This window comes from Condylura cristata, unplaced genomic scaffold (genome assembly GCF_000260355.1).
Source record: "Condylura cristata isolate star-nosed mole 26May11 unplaced genomic scaffold, ConCri1.0 scaffold00022, whole genome shotgun sequence".
In the NCBI taxonomy this organism is placed as follows: Eukaryota; Metazoa; Chordata; class Mammalia; order Eulipotyphla; family Talpidae; genus Condylura; species Condylura cristata.
Window position 1 is genome coordinate 5,879,223 of NW_004567123.1, and position 25,042 is coordinate 5,904,264.

Sequence of the window (25,042 nt, forward strand, 5' to 3'; positions counted from 1 at the left end):
TACACCTAGTAAAGAGATAACATATTTTGGGCATGTCACAGTATGTCCAAAATAAGGGAGCAAAAATTAGAGCACTAGGAGGAGGCAAATAAAAGGGATTTACATACCCACAAGGTTTGGTTTTGGTACAGTAAGGAAGGCGGAAAAGAATATGAATTGCCCCAGAAGCTGCTTAGAACTACAATTCCCAGGATGCCACAGTACAGGCTCCCCAGCGGATGCGATATCGGACTCGGATCTTTGCGCGACTGACTGCTGGGGTACACTGGCCCTTGTGCACCATGGCTTCTCCTAATAAGGCGGTTATTGTTCCCGGGAACGGAGGAGGGGATGTGGCTACCCAAGGCTGGTATGGCTGGGTGAAAAGGGGGCTGGAGCAGGTAAGAAATAGGCGCTCCCCTGCACTGGGAAGTCAGCCAGCCGTGGAGGACCATAAGGGAAGGAGGACTGAGGCTTAAACTCCCCACACTCACCCCTCTTCAGCAAAACCCTGATTTCATTCTTTCCCGTCTTAAGCTCTGTAATTAGCTGTGGTCGTACTTTCGACTGTTAATGTGCCTATAAGACTTCTGTTAGGACTTTAAATTTTTTTTTTTAATTAAGGTAACACTGGTTTACAACACTCTAACTCAGAGTATAGGATCACACGTCTTTAGGTGTATCTTACCCACCACCAAGGCACCAAAGCCCTCCACCATAGTCCTTTGGGTGAGGGCTCATTTATAGAGTACATGGCATAACTTACTAGTCCGAGGGACCAGAACCCTACCTGCTCTTGTATGCTGCTGGTTCTGATTTGGAACTTCTCAGGTAAGTTTACATCTGTCTTCTTTGCTCTTTGCCTCAGATTTAAAAAAAAATAATAATAATTCAGTAGGTAGTATTAAGTTATATAGCATGTAATATGTAAAATATGAAATGTAATGAAAACCTGAGAATCCATCCCCAAAGTAAAATCTGGAGTGTTGCCTGTGCATGTGAAGTCACCTGTATGTACCCCAATCCACTTCCCTCACTCTGAAATTTGTCTTTGTATTTGCTCCCCTTTTGCAATTTGTATGTATCTTTAAACAACATGGTGTTTAATTTGGTTTCTTTCTGAATTTTAGAGAAATTGTATCCTACTGTGGGTTGTCGTATGCATCTTGTTATTTTCAGCCCGCTTCAATAGCCAGGCAATAGGGCTTCCTGGAATCTGGTCGTCTAGAACTCAAGAGTTGGTCTCAAGAATAAAATTGAGGATTATAGCTAAAAACCGTGGTCAGTGCTATAAACCAAAAAGATCACAGTTGCAACTCAAGAGGATGGTGCATTGGTAGTAACATATTGGTAACATACACCTGAAGAAGTGTGGCCCTGTACTCTGCATCATAAAAGTGTTGTAAACCAATGTTACCAGTTGTTTTTTTTTTTTTTAAGTCCCAACAGAAGTTTGTAGGCAATTTCACAAGCCAAAATTCTGACCAAAGCTAGTTCTAGAGCATAAGACAGGAGAAGGATGTAGACAGAAAGGGCTTTGCTGAAGAGGGTGGGTATATCACATCTTACTTCCTCCTTGATGCACTCTTTTTGACTCAGGACAGTTTGTCTAGAATGCATTCACTCATGCCCTTGCTATAGATATATGCCTGTGTGGTAGGTCTAGAGGTAGGTTCTTCTATAAAGAGCTCTCTCTGTATAGCTGGCTTGATATAGAACTGCAAACAGAAGATTATGAAGGAGTATGTATTCATGTATAATCCTGTAGCACTTAACCTACTTCTTTTAATAATGTAAGCAAATACTTATTGAATTGATAAAGATTGTGTCAGGTGTCTTATTTCTTATTAGCTCTCTTAGGTGTAATGTATTAGGTATAATTAAGCTCTTTGTTACAGCTTTTTTTCCCTTCCCTCATATCATAGATACCTGGTTTCCAGTGTTTGGCTAAAAACATGCCTGACCCAAGTAAGTTTTAAATTTGTGTTCTCATTGTGTTTTGATGCCATCATTTTCTGGGGGACAGTAGGAATAAAACAGTAGAGAAGTCAAAGGGAATTATACCTCAGACTGAATGATGGCAGGCAGGTTGGGGAGGAGAATGTAAACCCAAAACAAAAACAAACAAAATCCCAAATCCTAGTATTTCAAGAAAAGCACCTGACCTGGTAAAATTGAACATTTAACTTTGCAAGCAAGATGGTTTCTCCTTTTATAAATCAACAAGTATTTTCAGGTAAAAGTTATGGGTGTTTCATTTGAGGCAGAAATATAAAACTTTATAACATTATATGTGAGATCCTAATATTTAGAATGTAACATTGCCACTCTTGTCCTGAGTGTGTCTATGACTTGTTTCAGGAATTTCTTTTTGGGAAGTAAAATCTATATATGTGTGTGAATTTGGGAGAAAATGTTGTCAGGAGCTTTTTAAGTTTGAAAATTTACATTAAATCTTCAGGGTTACTTGTTATTTCTTCAGTATTTTCTTACAAGAACTTAATAAGAAATAAAAGAAAAACTACAGACTTGTATCTTTCAAACAGCAAGACAAGTTTTTGACTATATTAAGAGAGCCCCACTGTGGTCCTGCAGTTTTAAAAATGTGATCAACCAAGTCTGTTAGAAAGGCGGGTAGTAGTAAGCTAAGACTGTCCCTCTCAAATGACAGGTTGTTTTTTTACCCTGAACCTTAGTTACAGCTAGAGAGAGCATCTGGCTGCCCTTCATGGAGACAGAGCTGCACTGTGATGAGAAGACCGTCATCATAGGCCACAGTTCGGGGGCCATTGCGGCCATGAGGTGTGATCCTTGTAAACTGTCACCCCTGTGCAGGCTCCAGCCATGCTTGCTTAGGAAATACCTTGTGCAGATCTTAAATTATACTGTAGAAGAAATGATGCTGACCTCAAAAATTGTAACGTAATCTGTCCTAATTCCTTCCTGGTTTGGTTAGTGGATTAAAACATTTTTTGTTCTTATTGGCATACAGTGATCCTTTTAAAAACCTAAGGGCTGCAAACCCCAGGTGGCTTCCAGTTACCCTCAGAAGAAATATTCAGCCTTCAGGGCCTCACTAACTCTGCTGTTTTCACTGCCCCCAGTCTGGCTTACAGTCTTCATGTTCCTTAACACGCTGCATGAATCTTCCTTTGGCCTGTGCTTGCTGCTGTTCTACCTCTCAAAACTTCTGCTCAAATGTCTCCTTTCAGTGAGGCCTTCTCTAATCACTCTCTGAAACAGCAATCTCACACCAGATTCGTCTGCCTTCTGCCTTCTTATCCCCAGAATTACCTGTAGCACTTTCCAGCATCTGACATCCTGTTTATTTCTTATCTGTCTCCTGATAATAGAATGTAACTCCAAGAGGGTGGGACTTTGTTCATTCTGACACTGAAACCCCAGTGCCTAGAAGAGTCTGCCATATGGTAGGTGCTCAGTAAATATTTGTTGGAGGTTGTTAGTGGTGCCTACCCCCCAAATCCTTAGGATTCATCCCAAGAGCCCATCCCTGATGCTTTCCATCAAAACATGGTATCTTTCTCTGTAGGCTTATGAGGCCCAAGGAGTAGGGATTTAGCTGACTGAATAAGTCTACTAGGGTTGGGTTTCCTCCATATTTTTTAGAATGGATGGCAAAGGATTATAGTTTTTTGTGTTGTGCCCTTTCCCAGCAAACCCTCAAGATGTCACATGAACTATCAATACATGTTAGACACTCATCAAATTCCATAATCTTCCAGGTATACCAATGAAAGCTATAAAAATAACATTTTCCAATCAGGAGCTACAGAATTAGGGTACAATATATTATTTATAAGCTGCTAGGTATTGTATAGAAAATGTAGACATCACTTTATGCTGAAATCTATACCAGTTTCAAGGCCAACTGAATTTTTATCAAGCCATTGGCCACTAAAGATGGGCATTCTTTTAAAGAACCTGAGACTTACTGTAGGATTTTCAGCAACCTGTAAAAAATTAGCTTCTACAGTTAATGTAGGCAAGGAGAAAAATAGATGCCCAAACATAAAATGTGAGCTTGTAGGGGATATTAGCATAGAGGACTACCCTTTATGTTAGTTATCTATGACAAAAAGGAGTAACTTAATGGATATTGCCATAAGAAATCAGTTTACCTCACCACTAAAGGGAATGATGACATGCCTTTGATGTGATAGAATGGGAATGACTTGCTATTGTCCGTGTAATATTCTTTTTAAAAAAAAAGATTTTATTTTTGCATAGAAGAACAGGGGTATAGGCCAGAGGAACAGGGTGTGAAAGGATTCACAAGAGACAGAGTGGGAGCAGAACGGGCAGATTTACCAAAATACACTGCAAAGGGGAGCGGTGGGTAAAACAGGAGAGGTCTGCTATGCCATACGTGGTTTAGCTTCCTGGCTGGGAATTGAACTCAGACCACTATGGAGATAGTGCTGAGACTTCACCCCCGGACCAGGGAAGCCCACTGTCTATGTAATATTCTTGCCCAAAGTGTTTGACTTCAGTCTAATGATGGCACAGAAATTCAGTTTAGGGAATAAATGTACAAGACAACTGGACTAAACTCTTAAAAAATGTCACTGTTATTTAAAGCAAAAAAAATTTAACTGATTAAAGTGTTATGAAAACCAAATGTGGCGCATGATCTTTGACTGAGTTTAGGGTTGATAGCAGTTTTAAGAATATTTTTAGTACAGTGGGGGAAGGGATAGATGAATACAGGACCTAGGGGCCTCTGGCAATGTTAAATATATTAGGTGTAATTATAGTAACATGGTTATATGAGAGAATGGCCTTGTTCTTAGGCAATACATTCTAATGTATTTAGAAGTGACTTGACAAAATGACTAGATGCTTGTTGTTTAACTTCTGTAGTTGAAAGGTTTGGTAAGAAGTTTAGGCACCAGAACAAAATACTAGCCATAAATCTTTCCTTGACACAAAAGCCTTTTGAAGCTAGTACCAGTCCACATCTTGCCTTAACTTAGTCTTTGCTGAAGGAGAGAACTGTCTGCAAAGTGTTGTCTATTTGCCAGGCACAGTCCTAAATACCAGGACCATAATGGTCAAGAAAGTTCATATCTGGGCCTGCTGACACAAAGCACAGCACTATGAAGCTAGCCACAACCGATTCAGGGCAAGTTCGACCCCCGGCTAGGGAGGTGACCCTCATGACGCAGACCTCTCCTGATGCGCCCACTGCTCCCCTCAGAAGTGTGCTTTATCGATCTGCCTATTCTGCTCCCCGCTCTGTTCCCAGTGAATCTTCACACTACCCCTGCACCTCTGATCTGCACCCCAGTTCTGTATGCATAAATGGATAAACCTTGAAAAAAAAAAGAAAGTTCATATCTGCTCTTCGGAAGCTGAGAGCTGATGAGGGGGATAAGATGCGACAGCAGTATTGCAGTGCAACATGGGATGTGTGATAAAAGAGGTGAATTTCTGACCTGATAGTTTTTTTAAATATGGCTTATAGATGATTTGTATTAGTCACCTGGATTGGGGGAAGTATAATGCTTTATTAAAATGCAGATATCTGGGTCTCAATCCCAACCTTTGGAATCACCTGCTATAGAACTGAGCCTGAGAATCTGCCGACTAAGTAATGCTGATGTATACTACACGTCAGCCAACCAAATAACTTGTACTAATGCACACATCAAAGGGAATGATTATATTTTTCATTTGGAAAGGATTACAGAAGAGCTTTGAACTACTTTGAAGAATGAGTAGAAATCTATCAAATAGCAAAGTTTAAGTGACTATCCAAAAGCCTTAAAATACTGCAGTTTCCTTGCCAACCTCAGCATCTAGCACGTCTCCTATATACTAGAGCAAATGAGATTTTAGGTGTTATACTTACTTTTTGGAGGTCAAACTTCATGTTAATACTAGCTGACATCATTTCTCTCTCTCCAGATATGCAGAAACACATCAAATATATGCTATTGTTTTAGTGTCTGCATATACATCAGACTTGGGGGATGAAAATGAGCGTGCAAGTGGTAAGTTTGGTGGCAGAAAACAACAGAAAAGCCTTACTTCTAGTCTCGAGGCTGCTTCTTCATGTTATGAAACAGTACCATCTTTCAGATAGGCTAAAGAATTGGTAACAAGTGAGAAATATTTACTGCCCATCATTAGGTATAAGATAGGCACTTGAGAGGTGGCTTTTTTTTTTAATAGAACTGGTGTGTAGGCCAGAGGTCGGGGACTCACCACAGGCAGAGTGGGAAGCAGAACAGGCAAATTGACTGAAATACACTGGTAAGGGGAGCAGCCGACAAGACAGGAGAGGTCTGCTGCACCATATGCCAGTCTTGGCAAGGATCAAACTCATGCCATAGCTGTAATAGTGCTAAGACTTAACCGCTAAGCCACCAGGGAGTCAGTTCCTCAGTAGACCATTTTCTAAACCATAGTTGATACTTGAGCCCTAGAGTCCTGATTTTATTTGAGTCACATATTCACAATAGCTATCAAGTACTGCAGAATGGAAAACTAAAGAAATGCGTCTAACTCGCATGTAGGCTCTGATTCTTGTCTTTGGTATGATAATAGAAATTCTCAATGGACAATAATAGGTTATAAATATTTTTTTCCTATAGGATATTTCAACCGCCCCTGGCAATGGGAGAAGATCAAAACCAACTGTCCTCACATTGTGCAGTTTGGCTCCACTGATGATCCTTTTCTTCCCTGGAAAGAACAACAAGAAGTGGCTGATCGGTTGGGAGCCAAATTGTACAAATTCACTGATCGTGGCCACTTTCAGAACACAGAGTTTCATGAACTGGTTAATGTGGTAAAGTCTATGTTGCAAGTACCAGCGTAAACAAGATCATTTTTACTATTCTGCATACTAATGTAGAGGTAGAGCAATTATCATATTATTAATAAATAATAATCTATTATACGGTAATTACTATACACATAATAAAACAGATCAAATTAAATTCCAAAATACCTAAAAACAGAGTGTTCACACTGTTAGAACACTTGCATTTCTGTAGAATCTCCATCTACCCAAATGTATCGACTAGCGCAGTAATTTCTCAGTTGATAATTGACATAAAGGTAGGCTTAACACACTTACCAATTCAAAATGAATAAAACAGAAGTGGAACCCAGGTTTCATGACTTGACTCTTTGGTCCAGATTAAAACCAAACAGTTTTCGTATATATTACAGGAATTATACTTATGCTTCTTTTAAAATAAAACTTTTCTATTCTATTGGAAGAATAAAACCCAATTCCAGAGTTGGCTTAGAATGTAAAACACTAGCAGTTTCAGGCTAGCCCAGAATATTAAACCCAGACCAGGGCCTTCACTTTTGACACTTACCCCCAATCCTTCAAATATGTTGAGAGTATGGTTCATCAGGATTCTGTGAATTGAATGCAGAAATCAGGCATGGCCTGCATAGCTGACTACATGTGTCTAAGACAAGGGTGGTTGAGGGGAAATGTAGAGATCTCATGCCCTGTCTGAATTGTTGCCATATACAAATGTTGCAAGGTGTTGCCAATTTTCTGAATTTTTGTGAAAAAGAAAAAAACTTCATAGTGGTTTTTGTATTCAGAGAATATATATTAAGTATATACAACCCCTATGTATGTGAATTATATCCATTCTATATACAGGTAGATTAAGTTGGCAACTTCAGTGTTAAATCAAAAATTTACAAACACAGCAAGACACACAGTCCAAGACATCCATTGGTCTGTGCCATAAGTATTAACTTACATACTTTCAATGATTCTCTATAAAGCCCAAGAAATATAGTACTAAAGGATGAAGTCATGGCAATGATTTGGATTTTGTTAGTCTTAAGTATTTTTATTTTTATTTATTATTATTATTTTTTAATAATATAATAGTTTTAAGTATTTTAAAAAATAATCTTTCCATACTTCCAAGTTTGGTTTTAACTGCCATGTCCCTTTAGCAGTTTTTCAAGTACCATCCTATGATTTTTCTTCTGTTCATACTCCTTTTCATTGCCTAATTTTTTTATGGTTATTATATTCTTAAATTCTGGCTTAAACAATTTCTAGTGAACCCACACTTAATGTTGAAGAACCTGACATTTGCTGCAGTAATATGAACTCCTGAACTGTTTATGCTTAGAGGGGACTCAAAGCCATCATTTTAACCTAAAATGCCTTTTATGCTAAAGAAAAAAAATAAATAAGGACATACTTGCTAATTTCTTAGCAACAATTATCTTTGGGAAATGGAATTTTTCTAAATACAGTATGTTGGACCTTTATTTTAAGCACCTGGGCTTATTTGAAAATTTACACTAAATATATAATACTTCTAAATTAAAATAGTTAAGATTTAAGACAACTTACAAGACAAGCTAATGAAAAGCAAGTTAAGATCTTTATAAAGAGCTCTTTAGCATTGATTTTACTAAGTCTATAATCAAAGTTTGATTCTATTTGAATGATTTGGAATAACTGTTAATGCATTCTCTACCTGGTTTTCAGAAGTGCTTTCTTAAAAAATTACAAACTATATAAATAAAAGCTCATAATAAGCTGTTCTCTTCCTCCTTAGAAAAAAACCAAATATATACAATAGACATAATTACTTTGATATTCTTCACTTCTATAAAAATAGAAATTTCTTTAGAAATTAATGAAACCTTTGATTCCACTGCCCAGTATGGTAGCCAGTAAACCCAGGGACTATTCACACTAGCCACGCTTTAAGTGCTGAAAAGATAGACAGCTAGGGGTACCTTATTGAATAACAGATATTCTATCACCATGAATAATTCTACTGGATAATACTGGTCATATAGTATGCATTTTATAGTCTCCCCTTGGCTACTATCTAATAATGAGTAAGTTCAAAATAAAAGTGACTCTATATTACTTTAGCTTTGATTAGCTTGCTCAATAGTTGATCACCATAAAAATGATAGTTCCATTGTTTACGCATCACCAAACTAAGATCAGAGAAGCTTCAAGGAAGAATGGCAGATACAGTTGATTTAAAAACAGAATCATGATTCTTTTGATTCTGTGGATCATTATTAAGGGACTTTGACACACTCCAGGGAATGTCCTTCCCCCAGCAAGCAAAATACTTACACAAAATACCTTAACATGTGGGAATCAACCATGAGTTTTAGGACTTCACCTAAAATTTGATCTTTCAGTGTCATGAATATAGGGCTCTACAGTTTGATCAGTTTACTCCTATAGAGTAAATATCTAACTATACATCACATGTGCTGCACTGAAAACTATTGCTTCTTTCCTCCCTCAATTAATACTCAAAATGAAAAACTTAAAGGGTCTTTTTATTTAGGTGCATCAAGAAATAGTTTTTTCTATTGATTATAAGCTTTTAAAAATCAATCTCTAGCTATTAAGACAAAAACCATATTTAAAACAAACTGGTTCTGGATGGTGTCACTAATAGTGGAATATTTGATAGCTGACTGCAGAACTGAGACATCAAGGGAGTGGGAAGGGAGAGGAGGTAAAAGAAGGGAGCAAGGGAGGGAGGCATAGTTTACAGTGGTAGGGTGTGAGATGATAGTAGGAATACCTAATGGAGCTACCCCAGTGTTACCTCAGTTAAAAATTAAAGAAAAATAAAACAAACTGGTTCTTTATTCCCATTCTTAACGCTCCTCCAAGTCAATCTTTTTATTAAATAAGATTAGTACCATTGAATAGGCCAGGAAGGACACTGTATGTCCCAACTGGGGATTGAAGGGAAACTTGTAGCTTCAGGATCCTAGATTCTTCTATGTCTTATATCCAACACATGAAGAAATGATTTCTGATTCAAAGTACTAACATTATAATGCTAACTCTAGAGCTGGTCACACAACTTGCCTAATTCTAAACATTGGTTACTAAGCTCAATTTTACTTTACCATTCTCATTTATCTCAAAGTAACCCTTCTGAAGTTTGTCCATTAAAGAGTATCTCCACACTTGTGTCTGAACTCAAGTCTCAGCAATTTTCAATTTTCCTTTCCATTTGTCCAATGGGTTTGGCCTTGACACAAACTTAAATGATGTCTCAGAGCAAACACTACAACAGTTGAGATCTTATAAAGCACCACAGCTACCTTCTGTGCAACAAGATGTCAAATAACCTGATATTTTCTATATAGCGAAAGACCGAGTTTCAGGACAATTATAATGGGTTTCTGCTTAATTTGGGCATACTGTGCCATGATTTTCATAACCAAATAAGGAAACAACTCTAAAATAGGACAAGAAAAAAGAATGGTACTTCCCCAAATAAAGTATGAATGGAGGGCAATTGATTATTTTTAGTTTTAATTTTAGTTAAATGGTAAGAATCCAGGAGGAAATTATAGCAAACATACAACTGAGACAGAGTAAAACTTGCACAGAACTTTAAGAAAGAAAGAACAGTGAAAAATATACCCTTTAAGATAAGAATAATTATTTATGCACTAAAAAACATAACCTTGACAAAAAGTCATCCTTTGCATTTGAGGTAAATTCAATGGCACATTGTTCTGCAAGAACATTTCTGACATAAAAAGGAATAGAGAGTGTGTGGAAAGAAGTTCCCTGCTGTCCGTGACTCATGCCCCAAGTCCACCCACTCTCACTGTCTCTACATTCATCACTTAGAATTGGGAAGTAGACAATAAAAGTTTCCATTGAAAATCTTAATAACTAACTTTAAAATGGTCATTTTAAAGCTCTAGCTACTATCATAATACTTCGTGAATATGGATTTGTTGTCTTCTTTTTCCTTGAATCATCAAATCTTCAAACTTTCAGATGAGGTCCTCCAAAACGTCAACGTATTTATTGAACAGATTTCACAGCTGAATTCACCAGCTTCATAGTCTTGTTGTGAACTCCATGAACATAAGTATAGTTTTCATAGGAAAAAATAAATACTTTTTCATAGCAGCACAAGTCTATATCCATTATAGTTAAGTCTGTTTTCAAGGGAATTTGATGTTCCATCATGAATTGAAGTGTTTACACCCAAAACAACTGATTTGTAACATGTCAATAGAAGTCATAGCTTTTTGTTAAAATTCAAGCCACTCTGTCATGTAAATACAATTAGATGGTGAAATCTCACCACCTTCATGGCAGTCATCAAAAACCTATTTAAAAAAAAAAGAAAAAGGGTTATATTCACACTGAAGTTTTAAAAGTATTACATTATACAGTTTTTAATTTAAGCTGACACTTAAGTGTCAATTACAATTAAAATTTCTGCTAATCAAATAGCCAAGACCCAACAATGTCTTTAAAATAGTATTAAAAATAAAACTTTCACATTGAAAGCTTAGAACTATATTTAAGATCTATAATCGAACCTGCTCTGTGATCATAAAGTTGGTTAATGAGCAAAAGGCTACAGCAGGAAAACAGGGAAGGAGATAATCTGTCTCTCTTTGACTTAAGTGTTTCATGGCTAATTCAGTCGTCATCAAGTTGTCCATTTCAGGGCCAAGAGCAGAAAACAAGTTTTCTTAACCTACCTATTCTAAGAAAGAATGTTAAGACAACGATTTGTTCACTAAAGGTTTGCTGTCAAAGTTACATGGAAGTCTGAACAATTCTTGGTCTACCCTGATAGTAACTGGGGCATGCCTGCTGATGATACGTGACATTTGCAATTAGTAGCAGTCAAGGATAAAGTGAAGCAACTTTAACTCACCGGGCAGAGTCCACAGGGGGCTCGGACCAAGCCTGTGGGTGGGATGATTGGGTTGACTGCCTTATACAGCTTCATGTGTCCGTCTACACTGCCAACAGTACCTTCTTTTGCAGCGATGATAGTCATCTCCACTTTCCCATCATAAATGAGCGTATTCAAGATCGTCTCAATGTCCTCCATGGACAACTCTACCTAAAAAGGGATACATTAGATAGGGCACAAACAGATCAAGGAGAACTCCTTTTGGACGTCGTTATAAACAGTAAAAGGTCACAATTCCTTGGTGAAATAGGGCAACACTGTGGTGGAAGAATAATCAGAAAGCCCACGGTAGCACAAGTCACTGAAATGCTAACGACAGAACTCTAACCTCATGATGAGTTTCATACTACCTGATGTCTTCGGCCTCCTAAGTAAAATCTAAGTTTTTTTAAATAATTCTTTAGCAAGAATTTAATGTAAATTTACAAAATGCTTGTGAATATTTGTACTTTAGATATCATACAGTCCAAATTCCTACTTTTTTATAAATGATAAATGAAGAGCCCAAGAAATGAAAATGATTTGTCCAATGGGCCACTTAAATTTTTTCTCTGACTGTGAAATGATTCAGTATAGTGTCCTTATGTACAGTTCTTCAAAAGAATATAGTACCACTTACATAGCCACATAAGGAAAATACCAATATGTGACAATTAATGTGAATAAGAGGTAATGTGATGATGAAGTCTGGCACATATGTTGAAAGGTCTCTGAGAGAAAGTCAAGAACTTAACTGACAAGAACAGACTTTTGAATTTTTTGGTAGTGAAATGAAGCTGCTGTATATCCCAAGCTCAAGTACAAAAAGTTTCCAACAGTGCCTGACAGCAGTAATAACCTTTGCCTAACGGGCTTAGGACAGTACTTTCCCAAAGCAAATTCACAGCTATGTGATCAAAGGATCTGTGTCCAGTAAGATTTGAATACATTGTAAACTGTATTCCTATGATGAATACTTTAAAAATAATAATTATTAGAAACTGAGTTCCCACCTTGCTGATTCCCAATTCACAGATGTATTTCCAAACTTCATGTGATGAAGCAAATGAGCTATTTCTTTGTATCATTGGATTCTGTTTGCCTTCTCGTGCTGTTTCTGCCTATGAAGATAGAAACATAAATCTGTGTATAGTTTAGAAACAGTGAAATCAGTAACAAAATATTTTGTTTACTGAAAGTGACCAATTTCAGTATTTTTAATTCTTAGAAAGTATAATCTATGAGATGTAACATTCTTTGAGAAACTTTTGAAAAAAAAGTAAGAGTTGTAGTATTCTTCTCAATTATGCCTCACCTTGGTTTGTAGGAATTTGAAACACTGTTGGTTAAGCACCTCAACAAATTCTGATTCAAAATCCTGGTCACTGTACCAGGCACCACCAGTCACAGACCGGTCAGGCTGTAAGTTATAGAGCATATACACTTTCTTTTTTGAAGCCTAGGAGGAAATATACATAACAGATGTCTTTATAACATCAGAAACAAACAGACTTCCAAAATGAAGATATTTTTAAAAATCCTTCATATTTTAGGACCTCTCTGTGGTACAACAGGTTAAAGCACAGCATTATGAAGCTATCTTCAGCCACTGCAGCATAAATTCAATCCCCAACCAGAGAGCTGACCTACATGGCGTCCAGTAGATCTGCCTGTCCTGCTCCCCACTCTGTCTCCGGTTAATCCTCTCACCCACCACAACTCTGTCCTGTACTCCAGTTCTTGTATGCATAAATAAATAAATCTTTAATAAAGTCCTTCATATTTTAGAGCAGTTTTAGATTCATAGAACTGTTATGAAAAGTGTATAGAGATCCAATTTACCTTGCACTCAATTGCCTGCATTATTGCTATCTTACTTTAGCAGGGAATGTTTTTACAATTTAATTAACATCGATACATTATTATTAAGTCAGTCGATATAATTTATTCTTTTTTTTTAAACTTTCTCCTAACTTCCTTTTTCTAGGTAAGGATCCTAGTTGTTTTAAATTATAACACAGCTTAAAGAATAATAAAACTTAGAGCAATATATGTAATATATTTGGGAGAAGGAAACTACTTACTGCCACAGACTTAACAGCTTTGATAAGCTTTTTACTTTCCAAATTCTTTAGAATTTTATTAATTTCTGTTAATGGCAAGTTACTTTTATATCGGATATCTCTGCTCCATATTCCTATAAAAAAGTAAAGTAAAATAAGTTGAACATTTATAGAATTTGGATTTTTACCTCATTGCTTAGCTCTTATTCCAAAATTAGCAAACCCTGCATATGTGCATACATAGTCCTAGAACACAGCTGAAGTCCTAGTGTGGCACCTCTGAAAAAACAGTTTTGTAACTGGAGAAAAATCTTTTTTGTTTTAGACTAACATATATTGTTTCCTCCATCACTCTTGCATGCCAATCTGTTTTCTGTTATTTTTACTCTCAACTAAAAAAAAAAGTTTATATTTGGGCCAAGCTACCATCCTCAACAGGTAGCAACAAAACCCCTTACATGAACATCTATGTGCCTACATATCCACAGTTTAGGCAACACTGCACTTGAGAGATGGAAAATGGATGACTGTGACTCTTAACAGTCACTAGAAACCCTGTACTGAGAGCTATGTTTCCTCCTTTAAAGAAGGCAGTAAGTATTATAGATGGGAAGGAAATTTTATGAGAAAGTATTTTGACTTGTTTTCTTCCAAAGTAGGCATATAAAGATGGGAAGAATTTTTTTAATAAAAAAATGACTTTTTCATATGTCTATTTTTCAAATGTTTAACTACCTACTAATAGATTTAAAAATTATATGATTTCAGGTTGCTTCATAATCGTTAAAGCTAATATTAATAAAGCATATAAATTCCAAGTTGCTTAACAGATACAATTCTTTTAGGGGATAAGAGAGGAAATAGCTGTTGAAGGATGTACCTAAGTCGCTGCCACACTGCACTATGAACTTCCCTAGTGGAAGTCCTGTGGTTTTGTGCAAAAAAAAAAAAAAAAAAAGAGAGAGATTGATTATCTACAACATGTAGATATGATAAATAATTAAGGCTGCTGAAGTTAAAAACATGAGAATTTTTACAAAAATCTTAAGTTTGTTTATTGTCAATAAATAATACATTCACATGGTTCAGAATTCAGAATTCCATCTCTGGACTCAGGCATCTAGTAACTGCCTCCCTTAAAGCAACAGTATCACTCTGGTGTCTTTCAGGCCCATAGATGTTATATATGCATGTTACTCTTTCTTCTCCATTTAATACAACTGGAAGCTCTACATACTGATGTATATCCTGAGAAACCAGGATCTCAGGCCACCCATCTAGTTCTAAAGACAATTTTCTGCTTTTTCACATGCTTACCTTTATTTCCTGCATCCTCTATGATTTGATATACTAGTTTTTCTTGATTATCTGATCCTTTCATTTTACTGCAGGGAAATAGAACAGAATTAAAAAGGCAAAGAGATATAGGATAATCTAATAATCTCTACAACTACATATGAATTAGAAGAAAAGGTCATCGTATTGACTTATTTACCAAAAGAAAGGCTTACCTTAGAAAGAATGAGACAGGGCTGTATGTACCAGAATGAAAAGATGTCCAAGATATAGTAAGTGAAAAAAACAAGTTGCAAAACAGTATGGATAGCATGATCCCATTTTGTTTTAAAAAAAAAAAAAAAAAAGAAAGAAAAAAGATTATATATAAATATATAATTATGTATCTAGAAGAAGGGATATATACCAAGTTATTAAGAGCTAGTTATCTCTGCAAAATGGAACTCATGATAATAAGCAAGGATGAGATGCAAGATAAGTTTATACCATGCAATTCTGTATTGGCTTCCCCCCCCCAAAAAAAATACTTTGTTAAAATTAAATTTTTCTAGAAATAAAAAATTATGTGCTTACCCAGCATTCTGAGAATCCTTTATTCTATACAAAAGGCCTGTATTGCTCCTTAAGAGATCCAACTGACCCTAAAGTTTTTTTAATGTAGAAAACAGCAATTATTTTGGAGACATACTCCAAATGTTAATGCATTGTTGAATAGTTTACACATACTGAAATACCCTACCTCATTCAGCTATTTGTCAGTTCCTCACATGACACTTAAATTTTTGTCTACATATTCCACAATGTATTTTTCAAAACTTTGCTCTTTATCTCATCATTTTTCAAAATACAAATACCTAACAATTTCACATATGATAGTTCCTCACTTGGTTAATAACCAATGTATAAAGAATGTTAAACAAGAAACTTTTGAATAATAAAAACTATATTAAAACTCAAATGGATATAATTAAATATACTAAAAATAAGAATTTATAAAAAATAAAAAGTTCAAATAAAGGCTAAACATACTAAAATATTCTTTAACGCAATGATTAACAAAACTTACAAAGTTAATAGTGACATTTACTGATACGCATGATTTTTATTGTGGTGCATGAAAATTAGACAGGTCAATATATGAATGCAAGACCTGTAGTAGTTTTCTTTTTATATAACAAATCAAAAGTAAAGAAAAATACATCTAACATGCTTCTAAATTTCCTTGGATCTGTCTTATGTTAATTGTTGGAAGCAATGGCTAAAAGAAACCAAATTACCAAGAATTAATATGGGGCACCCTCATGACTTGGAAATGGGTTTACATATGTATAAACAGCAATATCCTCCTTCCACAGGCCCCACTAAGTGGCAAATGGAATCACAAAGCTCAATTTGGAGGTGGCATTCAGTTGTTTGAGTCAGTCTAAGAACATTTACTGAATACCTCTACTGTTGTAAGTGTTTGGGGAACAAGAAACACACAGTTTATTTCAGTGCCATACAACTGGTGTTAAGACAGAGTGAACTAAATGGTGGGATGAATTTTCAGAAAAGTTTTGGCTCAACCTGGGGATTCAGGAAGAATTCCTGAAGATGATAGTAGAGCTGAGTCTGCAAAGGATAACGAGAAATTGGTCAGGGTGAAGAAAGGCCATCAAAGCAAGGAAGATAGCATGAGCAAAGGACCCGAGACAAGAAGCAACATTATGTGGTAGTGTTCAAAAATATTCAGTTCCCTCTGAAGTCTAACTTTTGATAAAGTGATAGAGGGAGATGAAGTAGGTGAGGAAAGTTGGGCTCCAGGTTGTAAACCCAGGAACTTGGATTTGACTCTCTAGCATTGACAAGATTTTTGGTGGAAAAATGACTTACTCAGATCTAATTAAGATCTCAGACTTAATTAAGATAGATCAACCTGGTTGCTCTAAGGAAGACAAGCCCAGGAAAACCAGTTTAGAAACAATTTAATAGTACAGGTAAAAGTCCAGAGCCTGAACACATGCAGAGAGAGGTGTTAGTAATGTAAATGGGGCGGGGAGGGGGGGGGGAGGGAACGACAAACTTATTTAAAATTAAACCAACACTTGAAGATTTATTAATAATTATGCCCTTACTTAATTCTTGGTTTGTTCCACCACAGTCTATAGCTTATTACCAGTAGGACTAGGAGGTAAGATTGCAGAGGTAGTGAAAGAAAGAGGAGTACTGAGGATAGTTTACAATGTTCCTTTGCCACAACCTCAGCATTCCTTTCTCTGTCCTTGGAGCTGAAGACCTTCCCATAGTAAACTGATTAGAAAGCGCCTTTTTTTCCCCTTGGGTTAAATTAAGGATTAACATCTGCCCCACTCCTTGCTTCTACAAGTAAAGTTTTACTGGAACATAACCATATCCATTTGTTTATCTGTGGTTCACAGCTACGTTCTTGCAATGTCGAGACTAAAAGATATATTATCTGGCACTTTATAAAGTTTACCAACCTCTGAGCTAGAATGTTAAAGGGCATGGTTTAACAGAAGGTTCACTCATCCTCCGTTTTCATATCCAAAGTCATTAAAAATCCAAGAAAGATAACAGATTTTAAAAGCAAGTCAGTCTTCAGATGCATCCTTAGAACAGACCTAAGTGCTACTAAGATGAAGCTAAAGTGCTCTCAGGACATGGTAATTTTGATGAAAAGGAGAAATGGGTAAGTTTAGAGCATGAGGTATCACTAGGTGGGGTGTTTTGAATAGCTGAAGAATGACAAGGAACCTGGGAGAACAGAAGCAGTAAGAACAGCTTAGAAGGGCTTCAATGAAAACCCCTATTACAGTATTACTGGGGACTGGGCCTGTACTTTCTCCCAGAAAGCCAGCACTGCTAACATTCACTTAGACTTATCCCTGACTCCTGTAATACTCAGAATGAGATTACAGGGAATAATAACCTAATAAACTGGCTCTGTGATGACTTGTAGAAAAACTAGCAGGAAGAGGGGTATATCATAAGGAATGGGCCAAAATCAGCAGTAGGAAGCAAACAGAAGGTGAGAACAGACTATACCTATGTGCCCTAAGTAAGTATTATAACAATTAGTTTAATAAACACAATGGTTAAAACAAAATATGTTTGTCTTGTAAAATGACACATAATCGTTTCTTCTTTCTTCAGAGACAGTCTGAGCTGCCTAACACACTTTTAAAATGGTTTCATGACTACCTAATAGGAAGTAATGATAATCATAACATATAAGTAACTACATGAATTAGCTAGATTCACCTTACCATGGACAGAAGTCTATTGATGGCCACTGCCCGTTGCTGGGCTTCTATATGAGGCATTTCATTCTGAATTACTTGGTCTGTAATTCCATGAGGGAACTGGTGGCATAATTCTATAATCCTAGGAACAAAAGTATTAATAATATCATTTATGTTTTTATCTATTTCAAATGGCAGTGGGAGGAACACAAGCAGAACAACTTGAAATTGTGCTTTTTTGCAAAACTGGAAAATAATCAAATGGGTTTCAACGACTATTCTGAATCAAAGCATGTCAGAAATAGAGGTAGACGATTTTGAAATACACATTTACATTATTGTTACATAAAGTATTAATTTCTCTCACTAAAATGAACTTAATTAGATCAAAAACCTCAAAATCAAAACACAGGAGAAAATAATGAAGTTGAGGTTCAATTTTTCTCACATCAAACAAGTCTGACAAAGTCAATATACAGTGTACTGAGAAATCTGTAAACAGGAGAAAACTTATAGCAGGAGGCAAACCAGACATTTCTGGTTTAAGAAACCAATATTTCTCCTGACAACAACTGGCACTTGCTGTTAGCCATCTATCAAAACGAAAAAAGCTCAAACTTCACTTACATCACAGATTAGTGTGTTATTCATAACGGTTTGTGAAAATGGGGTCTTTAATTTTTACTTAAAAAATTATCTAGTGTCCAGTAAACCACTGGTAAAGAATACTAAACTGAGCGAGGTTTTGGGGCCCTATACTCTTAAAATTCTGCACTGAAACCACCTACCTTTATGTTGCCTGATTATCACAACTGCACACTAACATCACCCTGTCATTTTGCTGTGGGGTTTTCCTTAGTGACCAGAGATCCTGGGTTAGAATATGTATCTATAGTAGTGTCCGGGATATGCCGCATCTTTCTCTGAGCATCGGCCATAATATGCAGGCCCAAAGCACCAAGAACACAACTTCCCTAACAACATCAGGGCAAGATCAGCTACACAAAATAGCAAACTGTCAACTTCGTTTTGGACTTCAAAGAGTCCACTTGCTATCCAGAGGTGGGAGGTGGATCCAAACCCCGAAATCCCTTTTTTGAGCGCTTATTGAACTTGGTCCGATAACTACCAAGAGGTCCCGTCGCCGAATGACTAGTCGTCTGCGGGGTCTTCCGAACCCGAAACAGAGCCTCACTGGTTTACCTGTTTTCTATTTCAACCGGATCCGCGTCAGGCGGCTGCACCTTCACCTTCACCTCAGCCATGAGAAATCTGCCCCGGCTCGCCGGGGAAAAGACCCACCGGGCGGAGAAAAACACAAGTCTTGGAAAAGGGAAATTGGGAAACACCAAAAGACACAGTGCTGGCTGGAGGCGTGGGTCCTTCTTCTTCGTGTCGCAGGAAGTACTTCCGCGTCTGTCGACTTCAGGTGGTCAAGCTACGCCTGCTCTGACTCACTCTTTCACCCTGCTACATCTTCTCACTGTTTGTTTCCAGAATGTCAATGTCTGTCAGAGAATGGAAGCTAGTTCCCTCGCTTTGAGTTGGGTCGCCACCTTTTAGCCGTGTACAATTTCTGTGAAGGCACATTATTAGATGCCCAGGAAAGGCGGTCGATGCGGATACCAGCGCCCCGGCCAAGCGGTAGGGGCGGGGCTGGTTGCCAGGAAGTGTGGTTTCCACCAATCAGCTGCCCAGCTCTCAGTGGGCCGGGCGCGGCTCGCAGCGTCTCTGGTAACCTGGGCTGCCGAAACCGAGAAAGCAAGAGTTGGTAAGAGGTGGGCTGTCTGGCTGCGGACCGTGGAGGTATCTCGGGGTCCCAAAGACGAGAGAAGAAGACGGGCCTCCCTTATTCCAGCCGAAAGAAGCTGGAGTCCATAGTTACACCTGTTGGTCGAGCTCGGGAGCCAGAGGGGGTTGAAGTCCCTGCAGAAAGGGGCGGTCTGGAAGAAGGGAGTTGGGGAGTGTTGTTGACCCCCACACTCGCGCACACACACTGCCACCTAGACTTACCGAATTGTTCTACTTTTTTATTCCCTTCGCTTGGGTACACTGACGTCCCCCAGCCTTTCAAGGGCAGCTCCTAGTTGCCTCATGCGAATTACTCCCTCTACAACTATTTTTATTTTGAACTTATTTCCCAATATTATTTTCACTGCTTCTCTTAAATGGAAATGCAAGACCACCCCTTTTCTTCAAGTCTGTAGGGGCTATATTGCTCCTATATGAGTATCAATGCTTTAAATTCTTGGCCTCCTACCGGGAATTAACCACCCAGGCAGTAACTTCACTCCTTAAATTTAGTTATCCATTTTTGATAGTGCAATTTGTGACAAAACTCAAGCCACAAAGATGTTCAGAGAAGCATAATTTGGAATTGCAGCAACCAGCGCAAAAAATGAAAGAAAGAAACTGGTTATCACCTAAATAGCCCATCACAAATTGATAAATGGTTATTTAATTACGTGGAAAATTGTAAATAATAAGTGGCCTGTAAAAATGGAATGAATGTATAGTTTATAACTGTGTAAAGCAAACCAAATCATTGAGATCTGAAAGGAATGTACAGAGATGTAAAAATGGTTGCTGTGTAAAGATGAGGACTTTTCCCCCACTTCCCTTGAATCCTTTATGTATTAAAAATTATGACACCTTCCAGTATCGGGTCAGAAAGGCCTCCATACCAATTTATTTATAAATACAATAAATGGAATGGAAGACTTGTATTTGTTACTCACTGTTTATATCTATGCCAACGTCCTTTCAGGTGAGATGTGACACTCAGCTGTCCTAAGGTTTCTTTGCAGTTTTCAAAAGCAAGAACCAGTTGGCAACAACTGCAGTACTTCTAACCTGGAGTTTTCCCAAGGGAGTTGCCTGTAAATTAGTATTTCATGCTACATGCATGTCTTCTTCTTGCCCTAAAGAAAATGTGATAACTTGCCTGAAGCCCAGTGAGGTGGCAAACTAATGAAAGGCAGGAAAGGGTGATAATGATGCAGAAGGACCTTTTGCCAGATCATTAGTAATGGTCTCTGTTCTGATTTAGTCGTTTAATTGCTCATGTAAAACAATTCATCCTTACCTCTTTCGCTCATGCTCTTTTTCCAGAAGCAAGGTGATTATTTCAATAAGCAAAACCCCATACAATACCCCAACAACAAAAGTACAGCTGTACTTTTAATTACTTCGGTTAAAAATTAAATAATATTTGTAGTTGGTGTAGAAACAATAGTCCCTTTAGTCTTATTAGGTGCTTCTCTCCAATTCTTGTGTTCTAATATAGAATAGATCCTCACTGGAATTCATAGTCAATCTTTTTAATGTGAAGAGGGAAAATGACTGCTGGTTCAGTGTGTGTCCCTCAGATAATACCACTACGAGTGCCTCAGCCTGGAAAAGCCAACCATGAAATTGATAACAATACACTTTTGGAAATGAAATCAGGTAAGAATTAGACCTACTTGAAGTAATTTAAAATTACAGTGATTTGCTATTATATTCAGTGGTTGTTGCATGCTTCCTATAATCAAGACCTTTGGAAGTTTGTAGAACTTGCAAAATGTGAAACTGTGGTACTTGGTGGCTTACAGGGAGGTATATATTTAGACTTGAATGGTTAGTGGTTAGTGCTGGTCACCCTTTTCATTTGTATAGGTATGTCATTGAAGCAATGCTTTGACTAACCTTAATCAAGGTAAGGTGTCTTGTGCTTTTCCAAGCCTTCCCAGGAATTTTGTTATTTTGCTGGGATAATACCTTTGACCTTCTAACACAGGCTCTCCAGTCAGGTGGGCTAGAGATTGAATCCTGGCTTTGCAAACTTCTAGTGACCTTTGGAACATTACATAGGCTTTTTGAATTCCAGTTTTCTCATTGTTACACAGTGATGGTAATATCCACCATTTGGAGGCACTGCAGGGTTAGGTAAGTTGCTGTGTGAAGCACACAGGGCCTGGCATATAGTAATGCCAAAATGAATATTAACTATTCACACAGATATAAAGCAGTAACTATATTTTCTGGTAATGCCAGAGATGGACATGCACACATAATTAACATAAGGAAAGGGAACATTTTATAGATGAAACATATGATCAAATGCATGTACAAAACTGACTTTGGGAGACAGAACCAAGACATTGTGGGATAGCCCACCACCTGCATACCTTTCCTTCAGATCCAACTGAAAAAGCTATCATAATGTACACAGATAAGTATATATAATCTTCACCAGTAATACTGGATTGACCCATACTTCTTAGGCTCGCCATTACTTTCTAGCATATGGAAACATAAAATCAGAAACAAACAAGAACAATATAGAACAACAACAAAACATCAAGGGAAAAAAGGAAAGGACAGAAACTGTATAACTAAATGATGACAAATTAATGCCAGCACAAAGAAGACTATTCTAGATACAGAATGTTTAGTACAACCCTCGTGGTAAACACAAACTAAATTCTGGAGCAAAGATACAGGGGGGTAAAAATGAAGAAACCAAAATGCCCACCAGGAAAAGACACCCAAATAAAAAGCCAGATAGAAACCCATGGGAAGAAACAAAAGATAGAATTTCAGTAAATAAACCTCATATATTAGTAATCACCCTAATTGTGAATGGTCTAAACCTACCAACTTAAAAACCATGAACCAGCACTTTATATTATGTATTCAAGAATCTCACTTGAATTCTAAAGGCAAACAAAGACTTAAAGTGAAAGACTGAAGTAAGGTATTTCAAGCCACTAACACAAAACAAAAAAACAGGAATTGTTCTCACAGCTAAAGTTAAGACTTTGAGCTTAATAAGGCAATCATTGAAAAGATAGGCACTATATAATGACCAGGATACAATTCATCAAGAAGCTCTGTACTTAGATTTATATAACCAATACACCAAATAAAACAATTGTTTACACATCTAAAGAAACACATGGAATGCAATAATATCGGGGATCTCAAAACACCATTTGCAATAATGGATAAATCATCCAGACAGAAGGTAAACAAGGGAAATAAAGCCCTTAAGGGAACACTCACTATAGAGTGGGAATGTAATGGTTCAGCCTCTATGGAAAACTGTATGAAGAGTTATCAATGTAATAAAAATGGGAACACCATATAATCCAGCAACGATAATACTAGGTATTTACACTCTATGTACCAAGAACACTATCCCAGATACATTGTCCAATGAAAAATGAGAAGCCTGGAATAGGTTATGGTGTGTCATCATTTATGTTGAAAGAGAAGGGGAAAATAACAATATGTGCCTGATCAATAAAGAAACGCAAGAGGATTTAGAAACACTTTAAACAGAATTAAATAAAACACAAATGCCAAAAGTAATTATAAGTTGCTATTATAAAAAAAAAAAAAAACAATAAAACAAGAAAAAAAAAAAAATTATTAAATAAAAAATCATTAAATAACTGACACGTAGGCCTCGTTCAGGCACATGATATTTAATGTTAATCACAGTTATCCTGTTTTGGATTTTTCAGACACTCCAGATGTCAATATATATTATACCCTGGATGGCAGCAAACCTGAATTTCTAAGGAGAATTGGTCATGGTGAAAATAATACATTTAAGTATAAGAAGCCTATTACTCTTCCTGATGGAAAAATACAAGTTAAAGCTATTGCAGTCTCTAAGTAAGTTAAGAGAATGATGATTAAAATAATTCATAATATAATTGACATTTTAATTTTAAGTATTATTTAATTTTACTCAACCCAGTGCTGGATTACATAAGCACTAAAGAAACATTTACTTTCATTTCTACACATAAATGGAACTTTTGTGTTTTATTCATCTTTCATTGAGGTATATTATAAATCACTGAAGGGCTGTACACTAATACTGTTTTTAATTTAATTTCTATTTTACATTGGGATTTTAAGAAAGAATTTTTTTTCAGTGTTTGGGACCACTGTTTTCTTCACCTGGTTCTGAAGAAATACTGCTTTTCTGGATGGTCCTTTTATTTTCAAAGACACATAGTACAGCCACCACCATTCATTCTTTATTTTGCAGTGACTTGATTGACTTTTAAACCTTGTCATTTCAGTGTATTGGGCATTAGCTACTTAACATTTTTTCCACTTTCTTTCCTACTCAGTGAGTTTCCCATTTTGAAACCTTCGAACTATGTTAGAGTAGAAAACAAAACAAAACAAAAAAAAACTGAAATGCTTTGTAGGTTGGAATTCTTTTGCTCTGCAGGACAGGTTTGGCCACATTTTTGGAACCTTTAAACCCCACGCTGGTAACCTTCTGGCTCGGGTACTTTGAAAAATCTCCAAACTCCCCCTAATGGCTGGACTGCTGCATGGCTTTTTGAGGAGAGTTCAAATTGTTATACCGAGGATAATTTTTGCATTAGTATTTGGAAATTGTAAGAAAAGCATAAAAACAAAACAAAAAAAGCCCTTCATACACATAATTATTTTAAATATTGGAACTTGTGTCGTTTTCCATTTTCCAAGACACTTCCATCAAAACAAGTCATTTCCATTATTATTAAAAATTAACAAAGGGGCCCTCCCTGGTGGCGCAGCGGGTTAAAGCACAGCACTGAGAATCTAAAGCCGCTTCTGCATGAGTTCGATTCCCGCCTGCCCTGGAGGAGGCCACATGGCGTGGCAGACCTCTCCTGACCCGCCCGCTGCTCCCCTCAGCAGTGTACTTCATCGATCTGCCTACTCTGTTCCCCACTCTGTCTCTGGTGAA

The 25,042-nt window shown here is 37.0% G+C and overlaps 3 protein-coding genes across 8 annotated transcripts in view; 2 read left to right on the forward strand and 1 right to left on the reverse strand.

Annotated features, from left to right (window-relative positions):
* The first annotated feature begins 233 nt into the window (after window positions 1-233).
* On the forward strand, window positions 234-7,799 carry RBBP9 (retinoblastoma binding protein 9). The gene is made up of 5 exons (XM_004687146.2): window positions 234-380; window positions 1,905-1,947; window positions 2,676-2,781; window positions 5,908-5,993; window positions 6,597-7,799. The coding sequence occupies exons 1-5, from the start codon at window positions 282-284 to the stop codon at window positions 6,821-6,823; spliced, it is 561 nt and encodes a 186-aa protein (XP_004687203.1). The 5' UTR covers window positions 234-281; the 3' UTR covers window positions 6,824-7,799.
* Window positions 7,800-7,892: 93 nt separating this feature from the next.
* On the reverse strand, window positions 7,893-19,687 carry POLR3F (polymerase (RNA) III (DNA directed) polypeptide F, 39 kDa). Of its 2 annotated transcripts, XM_012728470.1 has the most exons (10): window positions 19,504-19,687; window positions 18,325-18,442; window positions 15,632-15,699; window positions 15,274-15,294; window positions 15,080-15,147; window positions 13,784-13,896; window positions 13,015-13,158; window positions 12,713-12,820; window positions 11,679-11,870; window positions 7,893-11,118 (listed from the first exon to the last, which is right to left on the reverse strand). In XM_012728470.1, exons 1-10 carry the CDS (start codon window positions 19,563-19,565, stop codon window positions 11,041-11,043), a joined length of 972 nt encoding a protein of 323 aa, XP_012583924.1. In that variant the 5' UTR covers window positions 19,566-19,687; the 3' UTR covers window positions 7,893-11,040. The 2 variants fall into 2 exon arrangements, with proteins under 2 accessions (XP_012583924.1, XP_004687204.1); XM_004687147.2 differs by lacking the exon at window positions 15,274-15,294.
* A 356-nt stretch (window positions 19,688-20,043) lies between these two features.
* Window positions 20,044-25,042, forward strand: part of DZANK1 (double zinc ribbon and ankyrin repeat domains 1) — a 59,044-nt gene continuing 54,045 nt past the window's right edge. For 4 of the 5 annotated variants that reach the window (XM_004686934.2, XM_012728077.1, XM_012728079.1 and 1 more), the window contains exons 1-3: window positions 20,044-20,071; window positions 21,587-21,747; window positions 23,811-23,964. In XM_004686934.2, the coding sequence (XP_004686991.1) occupies window positions 21,639-21,747; window positions 23,811-23,964 (263 nt within the window). In that variant the 5' untranslated portion in view covers window positions 20,044-20,071; window positions 21,587-21,638. Of the gene's footprint in view, window positions 20,079-21,586; window positions 21,748-23,810; window positions 23,965-25,042 lie in introns of all 5 variants that reach the window. The other variant, XM_012728078.1, reaches the window with a different exon arrangement.